The sequence below is a fragment of the Sminthopsis crassicaudata genome, chromosome 1 (assembly GCF_048593235.1).
Source record: "Sminthopsis crassicaudata isolate SCR6 chromosome 1, ASM4859323v1, whole genome shotgun sequence".
Classification (NCBI taxonomy): Eukaryota; Metazoa; Chordata; class Mammalia; order Dasyuromorphia; family Dasyuridae; genus Sminthopsis; species Sminthopsis crassicaudata.
The window spans coordinates 172,447,619-172,470,790 of NC_133617.1; the positions used below are offsets into that span (position 1 = coordinate 172,447,619).

The following is a 23,172-nucleotide window of genomic DNA, read 5'->3' on the forward strand; positions in this document are numbered from 1 at the left end:
GAGACTATTCCTCATAGATTGTCACTGAAGAAAAAAGTTTGGAGTAGGAAGAGAAGTTAATATTTATATACCCTTTTAAGGTTTATAAAACATTTTGCATATGCTAGTTGCACCCAAAGTCTTAGTACAACTTTAAACTTTAATATCTTCTAATAAGACTTCTGGAACATCCAGTATTTTATTTAATCCTCACAGCAACTCTATGAGGTAGGTGCTTTAGTTATCCCCATTTTATAATCCCCAGGTAATAACCTGAGCTTTAGAGAGTTTGTTAAATGACTTCTTCAGAGTCACACAGTAAGTGTCTAAGGCAGCATTCAAACTAAAGTCTTCTGGTCTCTGGTCCAGTGTTCTATTTTCCATGTCACCTAGCTGAAACAGAAACCACCCCATACTTTCCAAAAATTTAAGAAATGAAGGATCTGAAAACTGGCTTAGTGACATGATTTCTTGTTTCCAATTATCCCAGCAATTTTTGTCAAATAGTGAGTTATTATCCCAGAAGCTGAAGTCTTTAGGTTTACCAAACAGAAGATTACTCTAGTCATTGATTATGGTGGGTGACATGATTTTTTAAAGAAAAAAAGTACCTAATGATTATTAACCACAGGGTTGATCAGTCAGTAAATGTTAAGGGCTTACTGTATGCCATAGGCTTTATGTTAATGCTGGGAATACCAAAAGAGTCAAGATGGTCCCTGCCCTCAAGAGATTTACTGTCTAAGTGGTTAGAGGGAGAGTCACAGAACAACTCAATACTCCAACAACTTTCCCTAAGAAAATGCAAGTTCCAGCCCAGTCACTGCTGTCTGCTGACATCTGCATTTCTGACAACAGATGAAATAATAAAAGAATCACATTCCAGTTACCCTTTTTGGACTAAAATTCTATTTACCTGGCTTCCTTAAGCATTCAAAATGCTATTACCTCTCCACCTCCCCAAAACACTCTCTGCTCCCCGAACTGCCCATGTTAAGATACAAGTACCACCTTATTTCCAATGTTTATTTACAACAAATCAGATGTTATTGGAGGGGTGGTAGGGGGCAAGGGGTGGGGAGAAGGCATGAGTGATTCCTTTATGTATCTGGAGAAAAATAAGTGATAAATGATGATGATTTTTTTTAATGAGGAAGAAATTTGGTTTTAATGATATTCAAAAGACAGATTGATCTAGTTGCCTCACTCCATCTGGATGAAAGACAGACCATATATTATATTGTATGTATATCAGATACAGCACAGATTCTACACAAGATATCCTGAAGGAAGAGGAGGAATTCTACAGCAAGGCAGTTGACTATTTGCTTTCTTAAAAAAAAAAAAAAAAAAAAAAGAGAAAGAAAGAAAGAAAGAAAGAAAGAAAGAAAGGAAGGAAGGAAGAAAGAAAGAAAAGAAAAGAAAAAAAAAGAAAACTTCAATGTATTGTTACATCACAAAACATTAAGCCAAGAATTACTTCTCCCCCCCTTTCAAAAAGAATGGAGTAATCTAATTAAATAGCTCTCACTGTTATATTATTACATGTAATATTTTAGTGACAGGAAAGAAGACTTTTCTTGCTATTAGTAAAGCGAAAATTACTTTTTAATTGTTTCCACAAAATACATGAAGACAGTTATTTATGTATATAATTTATAAATAGATATACATAAATTGAGAAGTAATCTTAGCAATTTTTTTTTATAAAAATAAGTGATCAAAAAAGTTTGTAAATCACAGCATAGATCACAAAAGGTTTAATGCCTTGTCTAAGGTCATACAAGTAATAGGTAGAAAAATCAAATTTTAAAAAACTCATCTGAATTCAAGAACATTGCTTGAATTCAAGGACATCACTCTTTTTTATTAAGTTGTCCAAAAGTATGATCACTATACATAATAATATCTATCATTTATATTGGATCCGCAATGGTGGACTGGAGTCCAGAAGACACATCTTCCTGAGTTCAAATTTGGTTGTATGACTCTGGGCAAGAAACTTAACCCTATTTGCTTCAGTTTCTTCATCTGTAAAATGAGTTGGAGAAGGAAATAGCAAACTATTACAGTATCTCTGCCAAGAAAACCCCACATGGTGTCAGAGTTTGAAATGAATGAATAAGAAGCATTTATATAGAGTTTTAAAGTGTGCAAAGTACTTTCTACATTATCTTATTTTCTCCTCACACATTTTCTCCTCTCACTCTCCTGGTGCTATTAATATTCTATTTATAGATGAAGAAATGGAGATAGATTAAGGTTAAGTGAATTGCCACAGATCATATAACTAATATAACCACCTGAGGCTAGTTTTGAATTAAGGTCTACTGACTCCACATCTATTGTCTTATTCTCTCAAATGAGAATATTTGTAAAAATCACTTACCACCAGTACCTAGGACATAGTAGACACTATATAAATGCTTATTCCCTTTCCTTTCTGCCCCCTTTCTATCTTTTCTCATCCAGCTACATGAAAATCCATTTTCTAGTTCACTTGCTCCAGTAACTATCACTGTAATATTCTTCATCAAATTGTCTTATTTGGTTTAGCATCCTTTGTTGTTGTTTATTTGGGAGTATGATTTTTGTTTGGTTTGGTTGTGTATGTGTGTGTGTGTGTGTGTGTGTACGCGAGGGCACACATGTGCGGGAGTGTTTGGTTGGGTTTGTTTGTTTTTGGTAATGAGGGTGGGGGTTAGAGGATTTATCCAGAGTCACACAGGGTAATAAGCTTCTGTGGCCACATTTGAATTCAAGTACTCTGACTCCAATACCTACACTACACAATCTACTTGTCCCTTCCTTGGTTTTTATCCTACATAAAAACCAGTTCTTTCAATATCATGGAACCATTTTTGCAGATTTTTAGCCTAACATGATTATAACAAACACAGAGTAGCTAGAGCTTTTCTGGAGAGATGAGATAGTGACTATTCCCCATCTACTTCTCTCCAATCCTATCACTTTGAAATCTCTTTACAAGTGGAATGGAGTAATCAAGGATATTGTGGTAAATATTTTTAAAATAGGCTTCAAAAAAAAGGTACACTTTTAAGTTTAACCTACATTAATAACATCTCCATTACTTTCTTACATCTAGACAATCAATCAATAATGTTCTGATTTGTAGTTTGCCGATTTCACAGGCTTAAATACTAACACCAAAAATTTTTCGCATGAAATATAAAAGAATTTTATTTGGAAAGAAGATAAAAAGCATGGTTCCTTTTTTATTATACCTTTTTATTTACAAGATATATGCATGGATAATTTTTCAACATTGACAATTGCAAAACCTTTTGTTCCAATTTTTCCCCTCCTTCCCCTCCACCCCCTCTCCCAGATGACAAGTAGACCAATAACTGTTAAAGTATATGTAAAATTACAATATATCTATACAGTCCATACAGTTATTTTGCTGCACAAAAAGAATTGGACTTTGAAATAGTGTACAATTAACCTGTGAAGGAAATAAAAAATGCAGGTGGACAAAAATAGAGGGATTGGGAATTCTACGTAGTGGTTCATACTCATTTCCCAGAATTCTTTCACTGTGTATAGCTGGTTCAATTTGTTACTGCTCTATTGGAACTGATTTGGTTCATCTCATTGTTGAAGAGGGCCACATACATCAGAATTGATCATCATATAGTATTGTTGTTGAAGTATATAATGATCTCCTGGTCCTGCTCATTTCACTCAGCATCAGTTCATGTAAGTCTCTCCAGGCCTTTCTGAAATCATCCTGCTGGTCATTTCTTACAGAGCAATAATATTACATAACATTCATATACCACAATTTATTCAGCCACTCTCCAATTGATGGGCATCCACTCAGTTTCCAGTTTCTAGCCACTACAAAAAGAGCTGCCACAAACATTGTTGCACATACAGGTCCCTTTTCCTTCTTTAAGATCTCTTTGGGATATAAGCCAAGTAGTAACACCGCTGGATCAAAGGGTATGCACAGTTTGATAACTTTTTGAGCATAGTTCCAAATTGCTCTCCAGAATGGCTGGATGTATTCACAATTCCACCAACCATGTTGCAGTGTCCCAGTTTTCCCACATCCCCTCCAACATTCACCATTATCTTTCCCTGTCATTCTAGCCAATCTGACAAATGTGTAGTAGTGTCTCAGAGTTGTCTTGATTTGTATTTCTCTGATTAATAATGACTTGGAGCATCTTTTCATATGGCTAAAAAGTTTCAATTTCTTCATCTGAGAATTATCTGTTCATATCCTTTGACCATTTATCAATTGGAAAATGGCTTGATTTCTTAGAAAGTAGAATCAATTCTCTATATATTTTAGAAATGAGGCCTTTATCAGAACCTTTGATTGTTAAAAATGTTTTCCCAGTTTATTGCATCCTTTTAATCTTGTCTACATTAGTTTTGTTTGTACAAAAACTTTTCAATTTGATATAATCAAAATTTTCTATTTTGTGATCAAAAATGATCTCTAGTTCTTCTTTGGTCATAAATTCCTTCCTCCTCCACAGATCTGAGAGGTAAACTATCCTATGTTCTTCTCATTTATTTAAAATCTCATTCTTTATTCCTAGGTCATAGATCCATTTTGACCTTATCTTGGTGTACAGTGTTAAGTGTGGGTCAATGCCTAGTTTCTGCCGTACTAATTTCCAATTTTCCCAGCAGTTTTTGTCAAACAGTGAATTCTTATCCCAAAAGCTGGGGTCTTTGAGTTTGTCAAACATAGATTATTAAAGTTATTGACTATTTTGTCCTTTGAACCTAACCTATTCCACTGATCGACTAGTCTATTTCTTAGCCAATACCAAATGATTTTGGTAACCATTGATTTATAATATAATTTTAGATCTGGTACAGCTAGGCCACCTTCATTTGATTTTTTTTTTCATTAATTCCCTTGAAATTCTTGACCTTTTGTTTTTCCATATGAACTTTGTTGTTCTTTTTCCTAGGTCATTAAAATAGTTTTTTGAGAGTCTGGTATGGTGTTAAATTAATAGATTAGTTTAGGTAGTATTATCATCTTTACTATATTTGCTCGCCCTATCAAAGAGCATTTAATATTTTTCCAATTGGTTAGATATGACTTTGTGTGGAAAGTGTTTTGTAGTTTTGCTCATATAGATCCTGATTTTCCCTTGGCAGATAGAATCCCAAATATTTATACTATCGGTAGTTACTTTAAGTGGAATTTCTCTTTGTAACTGTTGGATTTTGTTAGTGATATATAAGAACGCTGATGACTTATGTGGCTTTATTTTGTATCCTGCAACTTTGTTAAAGGTGTGGATTATTTCTAATAGCTTGATAAAAAGCATGGTTTCAAACGTTAATACAAAGAAACAACAAAACCTGGAAAATCAACTATTTAAAAACTATGTAGGGTGTAAGGGAGTTAGCTTAATGGTAATACACCACCAGTAAGTAAATGAAACCCAGGCATCATTCATACAAGCAAGCATTAAGTAAAATCCAGAATAGTATGGAAAATGTTTTAATGTGGGAATGTTTACAGTAGAAGTCATGATGAAAAAAAAAATTTTTTTCCCCCTTGAGACTGGGGTTAAGTGACTTGCCCAGGGTCACACAGCTAGGACGTGTTAAGTGTCTGAGACAAGATTTGAACTCGGGTCCTCCTGAATTCAAGGCTGGTGCTCTATCCACTGTGCCACCTAGCTGCCCCCATGATGAAAATTTAAGGAAATGACATGTTGATGATAAACACACAAAATAAAAAATAATAAATTAGACAATTTACAAGAAATGTTTTATAGTTTACATTGCTGTATAACTTAGTAAGTTAATTAGGAATAAAATTTATAGTCCATTATATATTTTTACATCAAGATTCAGTCACACTAAAAATTAAGCATTCATTGGGCAAGCTTTCATAGCCTACTCCCCCTACACCTGAAGCAGAATGGCTCATGCTAAATTGCTTGCCTTCTCATATAAGGGGGAGGAAGAAAGGAAGAAAAAAGTTAGAATTCAACAAATTTTAATGAAATTAAAATTTTATTTTTATATATAATTAGAAAGATAGTTTAAAAAAAAAAAGAAAGAAAATGATCTGCTTTCATTTACAGATTAACTATACCTGTAAACAGACTATCTTCTCTCCCTTAGTTCCCTATCCCTATCCTAACCCCAATTGAATTTGCCCTAAAAAAAAGAACTGTTTCTTGTGGATCCCCGACAGTGGTTTTATTTTGCACTTTGAGTATGCTCCTTAATAGCCTTCAGGCAAGGGAAATGTCTCAACTAATCTAATAAACATTGAAGTACTTTTAGGTTTTCAAAGCACTTTCTAATCATTAATTAGTTAATCCTGTAAAGCAGAGATTATCCTCATTTTATAGAGGGTAGAACCAAAACAAAGCCTGAAGCCTTGAGACCATTTTAGAGTTCTCAGAGTTCTCAGAGTAAGTAAACCTAATTTTTGTGGGTACCCCAAATGAAGTCCCATCTGACCAAAAGCAAATCTATTTTTCTTTTTCCTCATTTCTTGACTTCTTGGGCTTTTGATACTTCTCATATTTTAAAGGTACCAATGATGGTGAAAACTGAAGGAAAAGGGAGACCATGATTTCAGAGACTATCAAATCTACCATTACAGGCATTATTTTCAAGGTATTCTTTGGCCACTTGGCCCATAATGCAATAGTAAACAAAGCGACACAGTGCTAAATATTATCACTATGGGGCAGCTAAGTGGAGTAGTGGGAGGACCATCAGGCCTGAAGTCAAGAAGACTAGTTCAAATACAGCCACAGATGCTTTGTGACTCTGGACAAGTCACCTCAAACCACTCTAGTATCTTTGTTAAGAAAACCCCATAGACAAAATTCCAATGGGTCACACAGAGTCATGACAACAATATCAATACCATTAGTCTTAGTTATTTGTTATCATGGTTTTAATTATCCAAGTGAATTGTTTTTAATGATTTTTATTTAAAACTCGAGTTAGTTGTGTTACCAGAAATTGTCTTGCCATCATCCCCTTTAGTGCTTACGAAGAGAAAGTTCCTTAATCTGTCTCAGCTTCCCCATTTGTCAAATGGACATTAATATTTCTGCTTTCAACCTAATAGGATTTCTGTGAATGCTATATAAATGTGAGCTATTTTATTGTATATCAGAATAGGGGCTTCTATAAGTGATGGGAAATTTTCTAGACATAGAAGTAATATCACATAATGTTATGGAATGGACACCCTGGGACCTGGAGTCTAGTCCTGATTTTGCTAAGTACAGATGTTAGTCTAAGGCTCATTGAAATGCTCAAGCAACAAGTTGCCTTATCTGTCAAATGGGAAGTGATTTCTAAGTGATTTCTCAGGTCCCTACCAGTTTAACATTTCTTTTTTTTTTCCCTCAACAATGTCTTATTTTAGTGAACAAGCTGATTTTAGAAAGGTCTGGAAAGATTTACGTGTACTGATGCTGAATGAATAAGGAAGAACCAGGAATACCTTGTACACAATAACAAGAATGTGCAATGGTCAACTATCAAAGATTTGGTTCTTCCAGTTTGTTCAGTGGTCCAAAGCAATCCCAACAGACTTCGAACAGAAAATGCCATCTGCATCAAGAAAAAGAACTAAGGAGACTAACTATAAATCAACACATGTTATGTTCATTTCTTTTTTCTGTTGTTGTTTTTTTTTTGTCTCTCCCTTAGTTTTTCTTTTTTGTTCTGATTTTTCTCTCCCAACATGATTCATAAAAAGCAATGTGTATTAAAAATAAGTAGAAATTTTAAAATAATATTTTATTTTCCCAAATACATTTAAAGATAGTTTTCAACATTCATTTTTGGTAAGACTTTGTGTTTCAAATTGTTCTCCCTCCTTTTCTTACCTGATATAGGTTAAATATATGCAAAACTTTTTAACATATTTCTATTTTTGCATTGTTGTGCAAGAAAAATAAGACCAAAAGGGAAAAAAAACACAAGAAAGAAAAAAATACAAATAAAAATGTTGCTTCAATCCATATTCAGTCTCCATAATCCCCTCTCTGGATGCAGATAGCATTTTCCATGCCAAGTTTATTGGAATTGTCTTGATTCACTGCGTTGTTAAGAAGAGCCAAGTTCATCAAAGTTGATCATCACATAACTTTGTTGTTACTCTGTACAATGTTCTCTTGGTTTTGCTCACTTCACTCCAGCTCTGACATTTTTGTGGATGTGATACGATGATAAAGAAAGCAGAGCTACTGACGGAGAGCCATATCACTGAGATGTCTCTTGCACCCTGCAATAACTTCCTCTATAGATGGATCCTCCCTAGCCAAATCTTATTTATCCTTTAAGGTCCAGGTTAAAAATGCTTGGGGAAGCTGGGTGGCCCAGTGGATAAACTGCTGGGTCTGGAATCAAGAAGATCTGAGTTCAAATCCAATCTCAGATACTTACCAGCTCTGTGACCCTGGGCACATCATTTAACCTCATTTGCCTAAATATCATTATCTGTAAAAATGAGTCAGAAAAGGAAATGTCAAATCACTCCAGTGTCTTTGCCAAGAAAACCCCAAATAGGGTCATGAAGAGTCAAAATGATGTCTCCATCCCCATGAAACCTTCCACAACACCTCACCTGGAAGTAAGCTTTCCCTTCTCTACAGTATTTTTTTTAAGTCTAATTCTTTTGACACAAATATTAGATTCTCTAATGTTGTCTGCCTTTTTATAAACAGATAGGGTATTTTCTCAACTAAATCTAACAATTTACAGACAGGGACAGCGATTTATACTTGTTTGTGTTACCCTGCAGTGCCTAGCACAACACCTGGAACTGAGGAACCTTTAGTAAATATTTGTTGATTGATTGAGTCTGAAAATAGGTCATTGAGGTTAATGCTATCCACCCTCTTTTCCCAGCTTACCAGACTCCTTCCTACTTTTGTCCATTTTATTAACCACCCCACTTCTTTTCCTTCCTCTTAATTTCTCTGAAGCACTGAAAAAGAGCTGCCATCAGGAAACCCTTGCCAGCACAGTTATTCTCCTGTATTGATATGGTTCACTGTTAAAATGATAATAAAATAATAATATGAACATTTACAATTGCATATCTTATCACATTTGGTCTCCATTATAGCCCTGTGAGATTGGTGCCATATCTCCTTCAGTAATCAGCTAAACGGTTTTTCTTTGCTCTGATTCCAATTCTAGTTCTCTTTTCATTAAGCCACCCACATCACTACTTTGATGGGTTGAGTACAAACATCTAATTCAAAGTTTCTTAATCCTTTTTATTTCAAGGACCCCTTTCAGGACCACTAGGGATTCCTAGTGTAGTGAAGTCTGTGGACCCTCTCAGAATAATTTTAAGTATAAAGCATAAAATAACAAAATAATTATAAATGAAACCAATTATCTTGAAATAGAATTATCACAATATTTTAAAAATACGTTTTTGGACTCTATAGGGAAGAAACTTCAGGTTCTAGAGTACACACAAGAAATTAGCTAGAAGACTCCCTTGTCTGAGACAGATAACTTATCAAAGGGAACATCATCAAGAACAGTGATACTGCAAGGATACTGATAGCTAAGATTTACAATGCAGTTTACATGTTAACTTATTTGATCCTGTAAGATAGGTGCTATTTTTTTAATAATCTTTTATTTTTTCTAATTACATGTAAAAACAAATTTTAACATTCTTTTTTTAAATGAAGTTCCACATCTCTCCCTCTGTGAGATAAGTAATTTGATATAGGCAATCTATGTGCAACCATGCAAAATATTTTTATATTAGTTATATCTTGAAAAAAAGCACAGACCAAACTCACACGCAAATAAAAAAGTGAAAATATTATGCTTCTATATGCCTTCCGACTACATCAGTTCTTTTTCTGTAAGTGTATAGCATATTTCATCATGTACTCTTTGGAATTGACTTAGATCATTGTACTGGTCAGAAAACTAAGATATTCACAGTTGATCATACAATATTGTTATTACTATGTACAATGTTCTTCTCTTGGTTCTCATTTCACTTGATATCATTTCATGAAAATCTTTCTAGGCTTTTCTGAAATCATCTTGCTCATCATTTTTTATTGAAATTATTATCATAATTATATATGACCACTAGTTTAGCCATTCCCCAATTGTTGAAAATCCCATCAATTTCAAATTCTTTGCCACCACAAAAAGAACTGCTATAAATATTTTGTGGGTTTTTTAAAAATAAGAGTTTTTTTTTAATTTTCAAAACATATGCAAAACATGATTTTCAATATTTACCCTTAGAAAAGCTTGTTTTCCAGATTTTCCCCCTATCTTTTCCTCATCCTCTTCCCTAGATAGCAAGAAATCCAATATATGGTAACATGTATAATTCTTCTATGCATATTCCACATTTATCATGCTGCACAAGAAAAATCAGATCAAAAAAGGGGAAAATGGGAAAGAAAAAGCAAGCAATTAACAACAAAAAGTGAAAATATTATGTTGTAATCCACATTCAGTCCCCAAAGTCCTCTTTCTGGAAGCAGATGGCTCTCTCCATCACAGGTTTATTGAATTAGCCTGAGTCACCTCACTGTTGAAAAAAGCCACATCCATCACAGTTAATCATCACATAATCTTGTTGCTGTTCTACACACCTCAGTGAGCATCAGTTCATTCAAGTCTGAATTTTCTTTCCAGAAAGTTTTTTTTGAAAATCTTTCTGAAATCATCCTGAAAGAAATGTTTCTTATAGAAAAATAATATTCCATAATATTCATATGCCATAACTTATTCAGCTATTCCTCAACTGATGGGCATCCACTCAGTTTCCAGTTTCTTGCCAAGTGAGTTTGTTTTTTGTTTGTTTTTTGAGGGGGAAGAGGATTAAACAATATTTCACCTAATAACATGTAAAGAATTTTTTAAATCATTTTTTGAAATTTCTGAGTTCCAAATTTCTCCATTCTTCCATCTTCAATGTAATTTGATGTAGGTTGTACATTTGCAGTCATATAAAATGTATTTCCATATTAGTCATGTAAAAGAAGATATAGACCCAAAGGGTACATGCAAGCACACGCGCGCGTGCGCGCGCACGCGCACAAACACACACACACACACACACACACACTGAAAATTTGTATATTTTGATTTTTTTTGTTGCTTTTTGTTTTTTCAGGGTTAGAAGGTAGGGATAAGAGAAGTGACAAGGAATTCCTGAGAAAGAGGAAAAAAGTCTAAACCTTCCTCTGAAATAAATGCTACTTGTCCAATGTGTTCCTTTGTATCTTCCAAAAATGTCTGCAGGCAAAATGATGAAAGGGTCCTTTGGGAAAGGAAGAAGAGTCTCGCCCAAGGAATAAATGTTCTTTGGGGAAGAGTTGGCAGAGTTCCCAAGAATGAAAATGTAGAACAGTAGTAAAAGAGATTAGAACTAGCTGTAGCTTCCGTGGCAACACAGTGAATGCCACTAAAAACTTTTCTAGGGGATCTTTGAAGAATTTATTAAGCATTTTCTTTTTGCCCACACTGGGAATACAAGGACAAAAGAAGCTTCAAGAAGCTTAGATGGAGAAGGCAATCTATGTATATATAAGTGCATATGTCCAAATATACAGATTTTTAGATTTATATATGTATGTATAAAACTATAGGTTTACATATTTACTTGTATAAATATATGTATATGGGGCATCTAGATGGTGAGGTGGATAGAGTACCAGTATTAGATTCAGGAAGATTCCCTGAGTTCAAACCCAATCTCAGACATTTATTTGCTATGTGACCCTGGACAAGCCACTTAACCCTGTCTACCTCAGTGTCATATGTAAAATGAGCTGGATAAGGAAACAGCAAGCTACTCCGTATCTTTACTTAGAAAACTCCAAATGGGATCATGAAGAGTGGGACCTAATTGAAACAACCGAGTAACAACAATAAATGGTAATATACATTTGCTATCATTACTTAACTTCAACCCCCCACCCCAGATCAAAGAAAAATTTTTATAAGAAACAATAAAAAAATTAAAATATGCTGGAGCTATAATAAGAATTGTACAAGATGGGGCAGCTAGGTGGTACAGTGGATAGAGCACTAGTCCTGAATTCAGAAGGACCTGAGTTCAAATTTGGCCTCAGACACTTAACACTTTCTAACTGTATGACTCTGGGCAAATCACTTAACCCCAATTGCCTTAGCAAAAAAAAAAAAAAATTGCACAAGATTTATCAGCAGCTACAGTAAATGACCAGAAGTCATGGAATACTATATATTTACAACCAAAAGAATTAGGGTTGCTACCAAAAATATTATGGCCAGCAAAATTAAGTATACTATTGAATTTTAAAAAAAGGATATTCAACAAACTCAAGATTTCAGGATTTTGTCTCAAATAAACCTGAACTTCCTAGAAAATTTAACATAGAAGAACCAATGTCAAAGACTAATTTCAAGGGACTCAATAAGGACAAATTGTTTATATTTTATATACAGAAACATAAATCATATATCTAAAACTGACATTAGCAAATGGATAATCCAAAAAAAGATTAGTATATTACAGCTGAGTATGATGTGACTCTAAAAAGGAAAACCATCTAGAAGGTAAAAAATAGTAATTATGCTGTATGAATGAAATGTGAGAGCAAGAAGCAACAGAGAATACTTAAATAAGGGAGGATTACAAAGAAGCAAAGAAACAGTGGACTGTTCTGAATATGATGTATTCTATTATTATAAATGCTTTCTTGAAATAGAAATTTATTGTTACATATTTTGAATATTCCCCAATGTCTACATGACAATGATTTTGTGTGTATGTATAGTGTGTGTTTGTTATTGTTTTATTTTGCTTTTGCTATTTTTCTTTTCTAATTTTTTTATTTTGTATTTAAGTTTTAAACAAATACATACTTTTTTTTTAAGAGTGTAAAGGGGCCCTAAGACTGAAATGTTTTGAGAACCACTGGACTAGCACATTCAGAATCCCTATTTTGCTTTCTGAACCATTTTTCTATTGATTCCAATAATAAGGTATGCACATGCTTTTTTTTTTATACTTGTGCAATCATGTTAAATATATTTCCACATTAGTCATGTTGTGAAAGAACCAGAACAAAAAAGAGGAAAAATAACATGGAAAAAAGCCCAAAGTGAAAATAGAATGCTTCAATTTGCATTCAGGCTCTATTAGTTCTTTCTCCAGATATGGATTAGTATTTTCCATCAAAAGTCTTTTAGAAATGTCTTGAGTCACTGCATTGTTTAGAAGAGCTAAATCTATTATAGCTGATCATTACCTAATGTAGCTGTTACTGTGTAGTGTTATCTAGTTCTGCACACTTCATTCAGCATCACTTCATACAAGTCTTTACATTTTTTTTTTCTGAAATCTACCTACTCATCATTTCTTATAGTACTAAAGTATTCCATCACAATCATATATCACAATTTGTTCAGTCATTCCCCAATCGATGGATGTCCCCTCAATTTTCAATTCTTTGCCACCAAAATAAGGAGATGTTATATTTTTGTACATATAGGCCTTTTTCCTTTTTTAATGATCTTTTTAGAATATAGACCTAGTAGTATTGTTGGATCAAAGAATATGCACAGTTTTATAGCCCTTTGGGCATAAATTTAAATTGCTCTCCAGAGTGGTTGGATCAGTTCACACCTCCACCAACAAAGTGTTAGCATACCAATTTCCTACATCTCCAACATTTATCATTTTCCTTTTTCATCTTGTTAGCCAATTGAGAGGTGTGAGGTGGTATCTCAGATTTGTTTTAAATTTCATTTCTCTAATCAATACCATTCACCTGCTTTTTAATCTGGCTGAAAATATAGGCAACAATGAGGTAGCTGCCAACTTTGTCTTTAGTACTTGTCCAGAATTACGGGAAATGATGAAAAGAGATAAATTGATACATACAAAAAAAAAAAAAAAAACATAAACAAATCTTTTTGTAGCATCAATGAAGGAAGTAATAGAAGGAATAAGGGTGCTCATCAATTGAGGGATGCCTAGGAAAACTGTGATTAAATAGACATAATGGAATATTATATTTTTAAAATGAAAAAGATAAAGAATTCAGAGAAACTTGATAAGATATGTAAACACTGATGCAGAGAGAAAGAAAGAAAAATAAAAATCAAATTAGTGTTCTTACTATGATAATATTAAGGAAAACTATATCAGAAGACTTCAGAACTCTTCAATATGCTATTTAATCATGATCATAAAGAGCTAGTGAAACATTTCTGCCATCTCTTGTCAAAGAGGTGAGTGTATTTACATACGTGCTGAATAAAACACTTTCAGACATGACAATTTCTTTTGCTTAATGAAGTCTACTTTGTTCACACATTGCAAGGAATAAAGTAAGGCTTAGGAAAAATGGGGCTTATAACATATTGATCTAATGTGACAAAAATAAGATTTGTTGTTATTGTTCAGTCATTTCTAGTGACTCTTTATGACCCCATTTGGGATTTTCTGGGAGAAGAAAGTAGAGTGGCTTGAGAATTTTGAAAGAGGGGAAGCTAGGTGGCACACCAGAAAGAGCACAAGTCAGGAGGACTTAAGTTCAAATTTGGTCTCAGACACTTAATACTTCCTAGCTGTGTGACCCTGAGCAAGTCAGTTAATCTCCAATTGCCTCAGGCGAGAGAGAGAGAGAGAGAGAGAGAGAGAGAGAGAGAGAGAGAGAGAGAGAGAGAGAGAGAGAGAGAGAGAGAGAGAGAAGAGAGAGAGAATTTCAAAAGAAATAAAGGGTTAAGTGATTTTCTACTTGAGTAGTAAATGTGTATTCATGAAATGACTGTCTAGGCAATGTTCCCTTGTTTTGGACCAATGCTGCTATCTTGGCAGGCTACTTACTCTTTAAGCAAATAAACCCTGAGGACAACTGAACACCCTTAACAGGAGACAGCACTGCTAACAGTTACCAGTCTCTGGCAGGGAAAGGAAGCTCGCTGGAGTGTACAGTATGTGACTTTCAAAAATAGTCATGTCTCACATAAGTGATTTTATCTTAATACAGGAATGTGGGAAAGCACTGGTGCATCCTCTCATTCACCTGAGGCAAATTGCTTTGATGATGTAACAGGTTAGCAAAATGCTAAGTGAAATCCCAATAAACAAGCAGACTTTCTTCTTTTATTCGTCAGAGAGGTACAGAGACAGAGGAGGAAATGGAAAAATAGGAAAATAGGCAGAGAAGATAGAAAGTATGAAAGTAGAAGATATTTCTGTCAAGAGAATCTATATTATGCCCTCCCTCCTCCCCCCAAAAAGTAAGTTTATCAGTTAACTGGGATTCTATCAAAGGGAAGCCTGCATTATTTTTTAATTTTCTTATTGAGAAGGATGGGGCCTTGGAAGCAATGTCTTTTTGTGCTAATTCTCCTTATCACTCTGATTTTTGTGCTCTTTTACAATCATAAGTTGCTGATGCAAAAAAGTATCCAGAGAAAAACTGTCTCAAATTCTGCTGAATTAGCAGAAGTTTGTAATCAAATTATAAAAGGGGAGACCTTTCTTTTTAACAAAAGTGTGCTCCGTACTTCAGACCATGTGATTACCTGTAGACAACAACTGATTCAGAATCACTATATAACAAAAACTCTGTCAGAAGAAGAAGTCAAGTTTCCTTTGGCCTACGTAATAGTTATACACAAAGACTTTGAAACCTTTGAGAGACTCTTCAGGGCAGTTTACATGCCTCAGAATGTTTACTGTGTTCACGTGGATAAGAAAGCAGGCCTTGAGTTTTATGTAGAAGTAGAAGAATTTCTGAACTGTTTCCCCAATGCTTTTCTTGCCTCAAAGATGGAATATGTGGTCTATACTGGAATATCCAAGATCCAGGCTGAATTGAACTGTATGAGAGATCTTATAGCCTCTGAGGTGCAGTGGAAATACATTATTAACACCTGTGGGCAAGATTTTCCCTTGAAAACCAACAAGGAAATAATCCAGCATTTAAAAGGATTTAAAGGGAAAAATATCACCCCAGGAGTGCTGAGTCCTGACTATATGATTTGGAGAACTAAATATAGCCATGAAGAGCATGTGGGTCCAATTGAATTTTTTATTAACCAAACCCAGACATTAAAAACCCTGCCTCCCCACAATCTGACCATTTACTTTGGCTCAGCTTATGTGGCCCTGACGAGGGAGTTCATCAACTTTGTTCTCCAAGACCAACAAGCTATTGACTTACTTCAGTGGTCTAAGGACACCTACAGCCCTGATGAGCATTTCTGGGTGACTCTCAATAGGAATCCAGGTATGTTTGTCTCACATGTGCTATTTCAGTTAGCAAACACGAACAACAATGTTGAAAGCATTATATTGCAAAAATGACAGATGCTATAAAAAGTGATATGCAACATGTCTTTGTGAAATAAGTCTCTTATGTGAGAGAAATTTCTTAGTATGGGAAAATGAGTAGATGTTTCTGTAGAATATAATACATAATTCCAAAGTTTGATTCTAATATTAAGTTACACTTATTTTAAGCAATTTAGGAACCATTGGTATGTGGCTGTAGACCTAACTCTCTCCCTAACATGAAAGCATTTAAAATTTAGGACAGGTAGGTGGTGCAGCTAGGCCTGGAGTCAAGAAGACTCATGTTTATGTGTTTAAATCTTGTCTCAGATGCTGAGTATTTGTGTGACTCTGGGCAAGTCACTTAACCCTATTTGTCTCAATTTCCTCATCTATAAAATGAGCTGAACAAGGAAATGACAAATTGCTCCAATATCTCTGCCAAGAAAACCCCAAATGGAGTCATGAAGAGTTAAACATGACTGAACAACAATTAGAATTTAGGAATAAGGATTTAGACTCTCATCAGTTCATGTCTTTTCATTCTGTCCTCCATATTGCTTCCATAGTGATTTTCCTAAAACTTCTCAGTAAATTCCAATGTAAAGAGTAAATTTACTCTACTCAGTAAATTCTAATGGCTCCATGATTGCCTCTAGAATGAAATAGAAATGAATTTGTTTAGATTTTAAAACCCTTCACTGACCCACTTGCCCTGCTTGTCTTTCCAATCTTCTTGTACTTGATTCTTTTTATTCTCAGGCGCAGCCAGAATGACCTCCTTCATATATGACAATCCACCTCCAGTCTCCATGCCTAGTAGTTTGTTATGCCAAACCCCCATCATATGGAAACATTCCCTTTGAATATATAAGTCATATACCATCTTCTATGAAAAGCCTTTTCTTACTTTCCTTCTTCCCCCATTATTAGTGCCTCTCTCCCAAACTAATAGTTAACCATTTTTATTCAGTCTCTCAATATTTATTCTGTATGTATGTATGTATATGTAGATATCTGTATCTATCTATAGATATAGATATAGATAGAAAGCATCATATGTAATGGGGATAAACTGGAACCATTCCCAATAAGATCAGGAGTGAAACAAGGTTACCCACTATCACTATTACTATTCAATATTGTATTAGAAATGCTAGCTTTGGCAATAAAAGTTGAGAAAGAAATGAAAGGAATTAGAGTAGGTAACGAGGAAACCAAATTATCACTTTTTGATGATGATATGATGGTATACTTAGAGAATCCCAAAGATTCTACTAAAAAGCTATTAGAAATAATCTACCTAGATATAGATATAGATATATACTTCTTGTCTCCCCCCCAATAGAATGTTAGCTCTTTGCAGGTGGGAATTGTTTTATTCTTTGTATTTCTACCCACAACATCTAGCATAGTGCCAGACAGCTCATGATGTAGTGGACAGAGCACCAGCCTGGAACTCAGTTCAAATCTATCCTCAGATATGTTATCAGCTGTGTGGCCTTGGGCAAGTCACCTAACCTGTAAAATAGGGATAATAATAGCCCCTACTCTCCAAGGATGTTGTGAGATTCAAATGAAATAAAACTGCAAATAAATTACAAAGTACTTAGCACAGAGACTGGCATATAGTGAGTGTTAATATAAATGTTTATTATTATTACTACCATATATTTGACATTTAATAAATATTCATTGATTGGTAATTTGGAAGTTTTTTTTAAAAAACTAAAACCTTTTCTTCTGCTCTCAAATGAATTGTGATATCCTTTAAAAAGGAGAAAAATTAAGTCAGCTGGATCACCCTGCCCCTTCTTTTGCAAGAACATCACAGAACTCTTTTGATCAAACATCTAAATTCTTTTACTCATTTCCAGTTTCCTTATCTGAAAACTTGGATAATAATAATAATGTCCACTTTCCTGGATTGCTCTGAATATTAAATATTGTAAGAATAATATTTGTAAAGCACTTTGCAAACTTGAAAAAGTCATATAAATGCTAGCTATCTGTAGTCTCAACATTCCATTCAAACTAACCTGTTTCATATTTAGTATTTATAACATTTTATCTCCTGCCTCTCAGTCTTGTCAGGTGATCCCCCACACCTGGAAATGCTTTCCCACTACAACTACATATCCTGGAAGTTCTAGCTGCTTCCAAGTCTCAGTTCAAGTGTCATCCTTTTTTAGCATCCTATTTTATAAAGCAGTCTGGGAGGGAAAGACCATCCGAATTTCTGGCTAAAACATTTGTCTCATTTCTTACCTAGCCTTAATTACTAAATGGGTATTGCCTCAATCAAACTAAGACTGGGAAAGACCTTAATTTAAAAAGCCAAAGTCCTCCCACTGCATTCAATGCCATCTCCAGTCATTCTAATCTTTATCTTGCCCACTGGACCCAAATGGTTCTGGAGGAGGGAGTGGGGGTAGTGACTCTGCACAGCTTTCCCTCACTTAAATCCAATTTACATACAAATCAAGATATCATCCTCCCCATGATGTTTTTGGTCCTCTTGGAGCATGAGGGGCAAATAATAACATTTTGTAAACATTTAGCACATTGCCTGACAAATCTCAGGCATTTGATAAATATTTATTTCCTCCTTTGTGCTCTTTCCCTTTGCCTTACAGTTTCCTTGGGTGTGTATTCCTGCTTATATTTGTCTGTGAATATATTGTCTCTTTTCCCTTTAAAAATGTTTCTCTGAAAATAAAATAAAATGTTTCTCTGATTTTTCTTTGAATATTTTAATCCTTTTTAATACATAATTCAAAGTAGCTTCCTAGAGTGGTTGGTCAAAGTTTGCAACTCTTTCAATAATGTATTATTTTACCTATCTATTACAGCTCATCCTATTCCTTTTTTTTTTTTTTTTTTACCATATTTAACTATTTTCTGAGCATAAAATTAACTTCAAATTTTAATTTCTTTAATTTTTTATCTATATCAGTTATTGATTTTCCTATTTACTATATCTTTGCTCTAAAGGTGACAGTGAGTCATTTTTCTTTAGCAGGCCCAGAGCATTGTGCTTCTCTCTCAGCCTTGTCCTGGGCTTTGTTCTTTCAGGTGTGATCTGTGGCCTGCAAGGGGTGAGGGCATCTTCTTGGGATGCTGCTGCAGGGAGACTCTGATAGGCTATTGTAGTTGGAGCTCTTCTCACCTTTCTCAGTTTTTCTCTTATGAGTTCTTTCCTTTTTTATGAAGCCAACTTTCTTTAATCCATAGCCTGATCCCAGGTGAGGAAACAATTGAAGGAAGGTCCCTGTGACATTTCTGAGGGAAATTCTGATATATATTTGCAATTGGGTTTTTTGGTGTGTGTGCTTTTGTCTCATTCCTTCCATTGATTTTCTATTTCCTTTGTAACTAGCACCTGCACTTCTGGCCCCTTTCCTCCAAAGGTTTCTTCCATCAGGCTCCATGATTCAACATGGTCACTCTTTTTCCTTGTTCTCATGCCTCAAAATTCAAACTAGTCAGGGAGGGAGGTTCCCTATACTATAGAAGAATATGGACCTCAATTACATTCTTTTTCTGTAAGAATTACTTATAATGGTTTTTTCTCAGTTTTCTTCTTCTTGTCATTGTTAGATGAACTCTCATTAATGGGATGGGGCCAGGCTGGGCAGAATGATGGAAAAATGGGAATAGCTAGGTAACACAGTGGATAGGGAAGACCTCACTTCCATCCTGCCTCAGACACTTACTAGTTCTGTGATCCCTTGGGTAAGTCCATTTAAACTATCTCAGCCTCAGTTTCCTCATTTGTTAAATGGGGACAATAATAGCATCTACCTCACAGAGTTGTTATGAGGTTCAAGTGAAATACTATATGTAAATTGCTTTGCAAGCCTTAAAATACAGTATATATTCTACTATGATTATTAATTACTATTATTGACAGTGGAGGGGGAACTGTGACCCAGATTACTTTTTCTTCCCAGATCCATGATTCTGAGACTTTGGGAGGAAGAGAACTGTGATTTCATTGGTAAAGGGAGCTTATTGTAAAGCACTTACTTTAGTGTTGCTGTTCATTTCTAGTCCTGTAATTTTTAAACAGGTAAGTATCCAGGGCAGGAGGTAAGCAAACTTAAAGCATGCTGACTCAGATGTTAGAACTATTCATCATACTAGGCTTCCTTTTTACTATATTCGCAGGGGTCCTCAAATTTTTAAAATAGGGGGCCAGTTCACTGTCCCTCAGACTGTGGGAGGGCCAGACTATAGTAAAAACAAAAACTCACACCCTGGTCTCCTCCCCTCAGCCCATTTGCCATAACCTGGAGGGCCGCCCTTGGGCCAAAGTTTGAGAACCCCTGTTATTAGTATAAAGAATTTGTACCATAACTGTCAGTTGTGTTGATATATAGGCTTCCAAAAAATAAGAAAGAATTGTTAGCAAGGGATCCGGACTCAGGAATGCTTCTAGAAAGTGGAGATGGATCAGAAAGGGTTTCAGTACATCATTTATCACAGTCATACTCCAAATTTAAACTAGCTAGCTCTGAAGTAGGGAAATAGACTGAGACAATAGACCATGACAATAAACAGGAAACAGACATTGTTGTCCCTCTGACTGCCATCCCAGGTGGAAGATCAACAGAGCAGGAACACATTGAGTTCCTAAATCAACCACCATAACTCTTACCCAGCCACACAAAGCCCCTCACTCATCTCTGGGTCAATCTTTCACTCAACATCTTTGTGTCTTTTGGCTTTTCTTCCTCTTCGTCCCCAACTCTCACTCCCTATCCTCCCCCACCTCTCTTTTTCTTTCTCCCTCCTGTCTTTTTTCCTTCTCTCCCCATTTCCCTCTTTCCATCTTTCTGTCTCCTCTCATCCTCTGTCTCAGTCTCTCTTCCCCTCGCTTCTTCCTGTCTCCCTCCTCCCCCTACCTCTATCTCTCCTCATATGCACTTTCTATGCAAAGTACACTATTCTATTATTTAGTATTCTGAAAAGATCCACCCCTATTTGCTCTGCTTCCTTTCCTTAATTACCTTGGCAAACAAGCAGGATAGAAGAGGTGATATAATCATCCAGTATCTTCTTTCACCAAAATATTCTCATTTCTCCTTTCCCACCCCCACCCTCACTACATTCACTCATTAAAGTCATCACATATTTCCAAATGAGAGTCAAAACTTATAAGTAAGAATTATTTGCTAAAGTAGATCAAGTTAAATTCATAGTGAGAAAAGTTTTAGTGAAAAAATGAAGGGTTTTCCCCAACTGAAACTAAAAATCAGTATTAGTCAAATTCAGGGAGGGTGTTTTATAGATATTTTTCCTAGGCTGATGATTAGAAAATGTTTCCAAAATCCAATCATTTGTCTTAAAAGGATAGAGATTAGACAACATTCACAATTAAGGGAAGGGAATTGTGAAGTACAGTTGTGTTTCTCATAGTATTTTTTTGTATGTATATGTAGAGATAGATAGATAGATATAGATATAGATATAGATATAGATATTTAAAAGGTTCAGTGAACAGAAAAATTTCCCCTGAATGGGCTTACTTAGTTATTCAGGGCCTGTGTCCATTTCTATTTATTTATTTATTTATTTATTTATTTTTATTTATTTTTTGCCTGTGCCCATTTTTAGAGAAATTTCTTTCTTGGCTCAAATTACAGCTGAATGTGAGTGTTTGTGCTGGGAGAGAGTCTGTTTAAGGGGATGACCCATATTTGAGAATGTCTAATAAATATGATAAGGAACATTTTCTCATATTATTCCACTGACAAATATCCTACTTTCTCATTTGATCCATTCAAAATTAGGTATCACATAGCATTTTCAATCTAAGAAAGTCCATTCTTTAGAGGCAACTAGATAGCATAATGGATAGGATGATGGCACTGCTGAATTTGGATCAAAGCATAGTATTTTCAACTTTCTGTTGTTGTTTGTTTCCTTTTTTCCTTTCTCTTGTTATTTTTTCCTTTTTGATCTGCTTTTTGTTTTGTTTTGTTTTCTCAGCATAATGAATATGTAAATATGTTTAGAAGAATCACACATATTTAACCTATATCAGATTATTTGATGTCTTGTGGAAGAGGGAGAAAGGAGGAGGAAAAGGAAAAAAATCTGAAACATAAAATCTTACAAAAATGAACATTAAAAACTATCTTACATGTATTTGGAAAAAGAAATACCATTAAAAAAATTCTGGGCTTGGAGTCATAAAGACCTGAGTTTAAATTCTACCTCAAACACTTATTAGCTATGTGACCATCACCTCTGTCTGCCTCAGTTTCTTCATTTGTAAAACAGGGAATTATAATAGAAATAACCTCCCAGAGTTATTGTGAGGACAAAATGAGATAAAATTTGTAAAGCACTTAAAACACTATCTGGTATATGCAGTCATTTAATAATGTTTATTTGCTTCTTACTTTTGTTGAGGTATCAGGTATGTAACATGGTGCTACTTCTGAAATAATTCAGGCTCAGATAGTCTCCAACCAAGCAAAGGCATTTTTTTTTATTATAGCTTTTTATTTACAAGATATATGCATGGGTAATTTTACAGCACTGACAATTGCCAAGCCTTTTGTTCCAATTCTTCCCCTCCTTCCCCCCCCCCCCTCCCCCAGATGGCAGGTTGACCAATACATGTTACATATGTTAAAATATAAATTAAATACAATATATGTATACATGTCCAAACAGTTATTTTGCTGTACAAAAGAATCGGACTTTGAAATAGTGTACAATTAACCAGTGAAGGAAATAAAAAATGCAGGTGGACAAAAATATAGGGATTGGGAATTCCATGAAGTGGTTCATAGTCATCTCCCAGAGTTCTTTCGCTGGGTGTAGCTGATTCAGTTCATTACTGCTCTATTGGAACTGATTTGGTTCATCTC

At 34.8% G+C, this 23,172-nt stretch overlaps 2 protein-coding genes across 3 annotated transcripts in view; both read left to right on the plus strand.

Annotated features, from left to right (window-relative positions):
* Window positions 1–23,172, plus strand: part of LOC141544804 (N-acetyllactosaminide beta-1,6-N-acetylglucosaminyl-transferase-like) — a 176,407-nt gene that overhangs the window by 49,520 nt on the left and 103,715 nt on the right. The window lies entirely within an intron of this gene.
* LOC141552201 (N-acetyllactosaminide beta-1,6-N-acetylglucosaminyl-transferase-like) lies at window positions 15,323–19,428 on the plus strand. Its single transcript, XM_074284646.1, has 2 exons — window positions 15,323–16,244; window positions 19,364–19,428. Exons 1-2 carry the CDS (start codon window positions 15,323–15,325, stop codon window positions 19,426–19,428), a joined length of 987 nt encoding a protein of 328 aa, XP_074140747.1.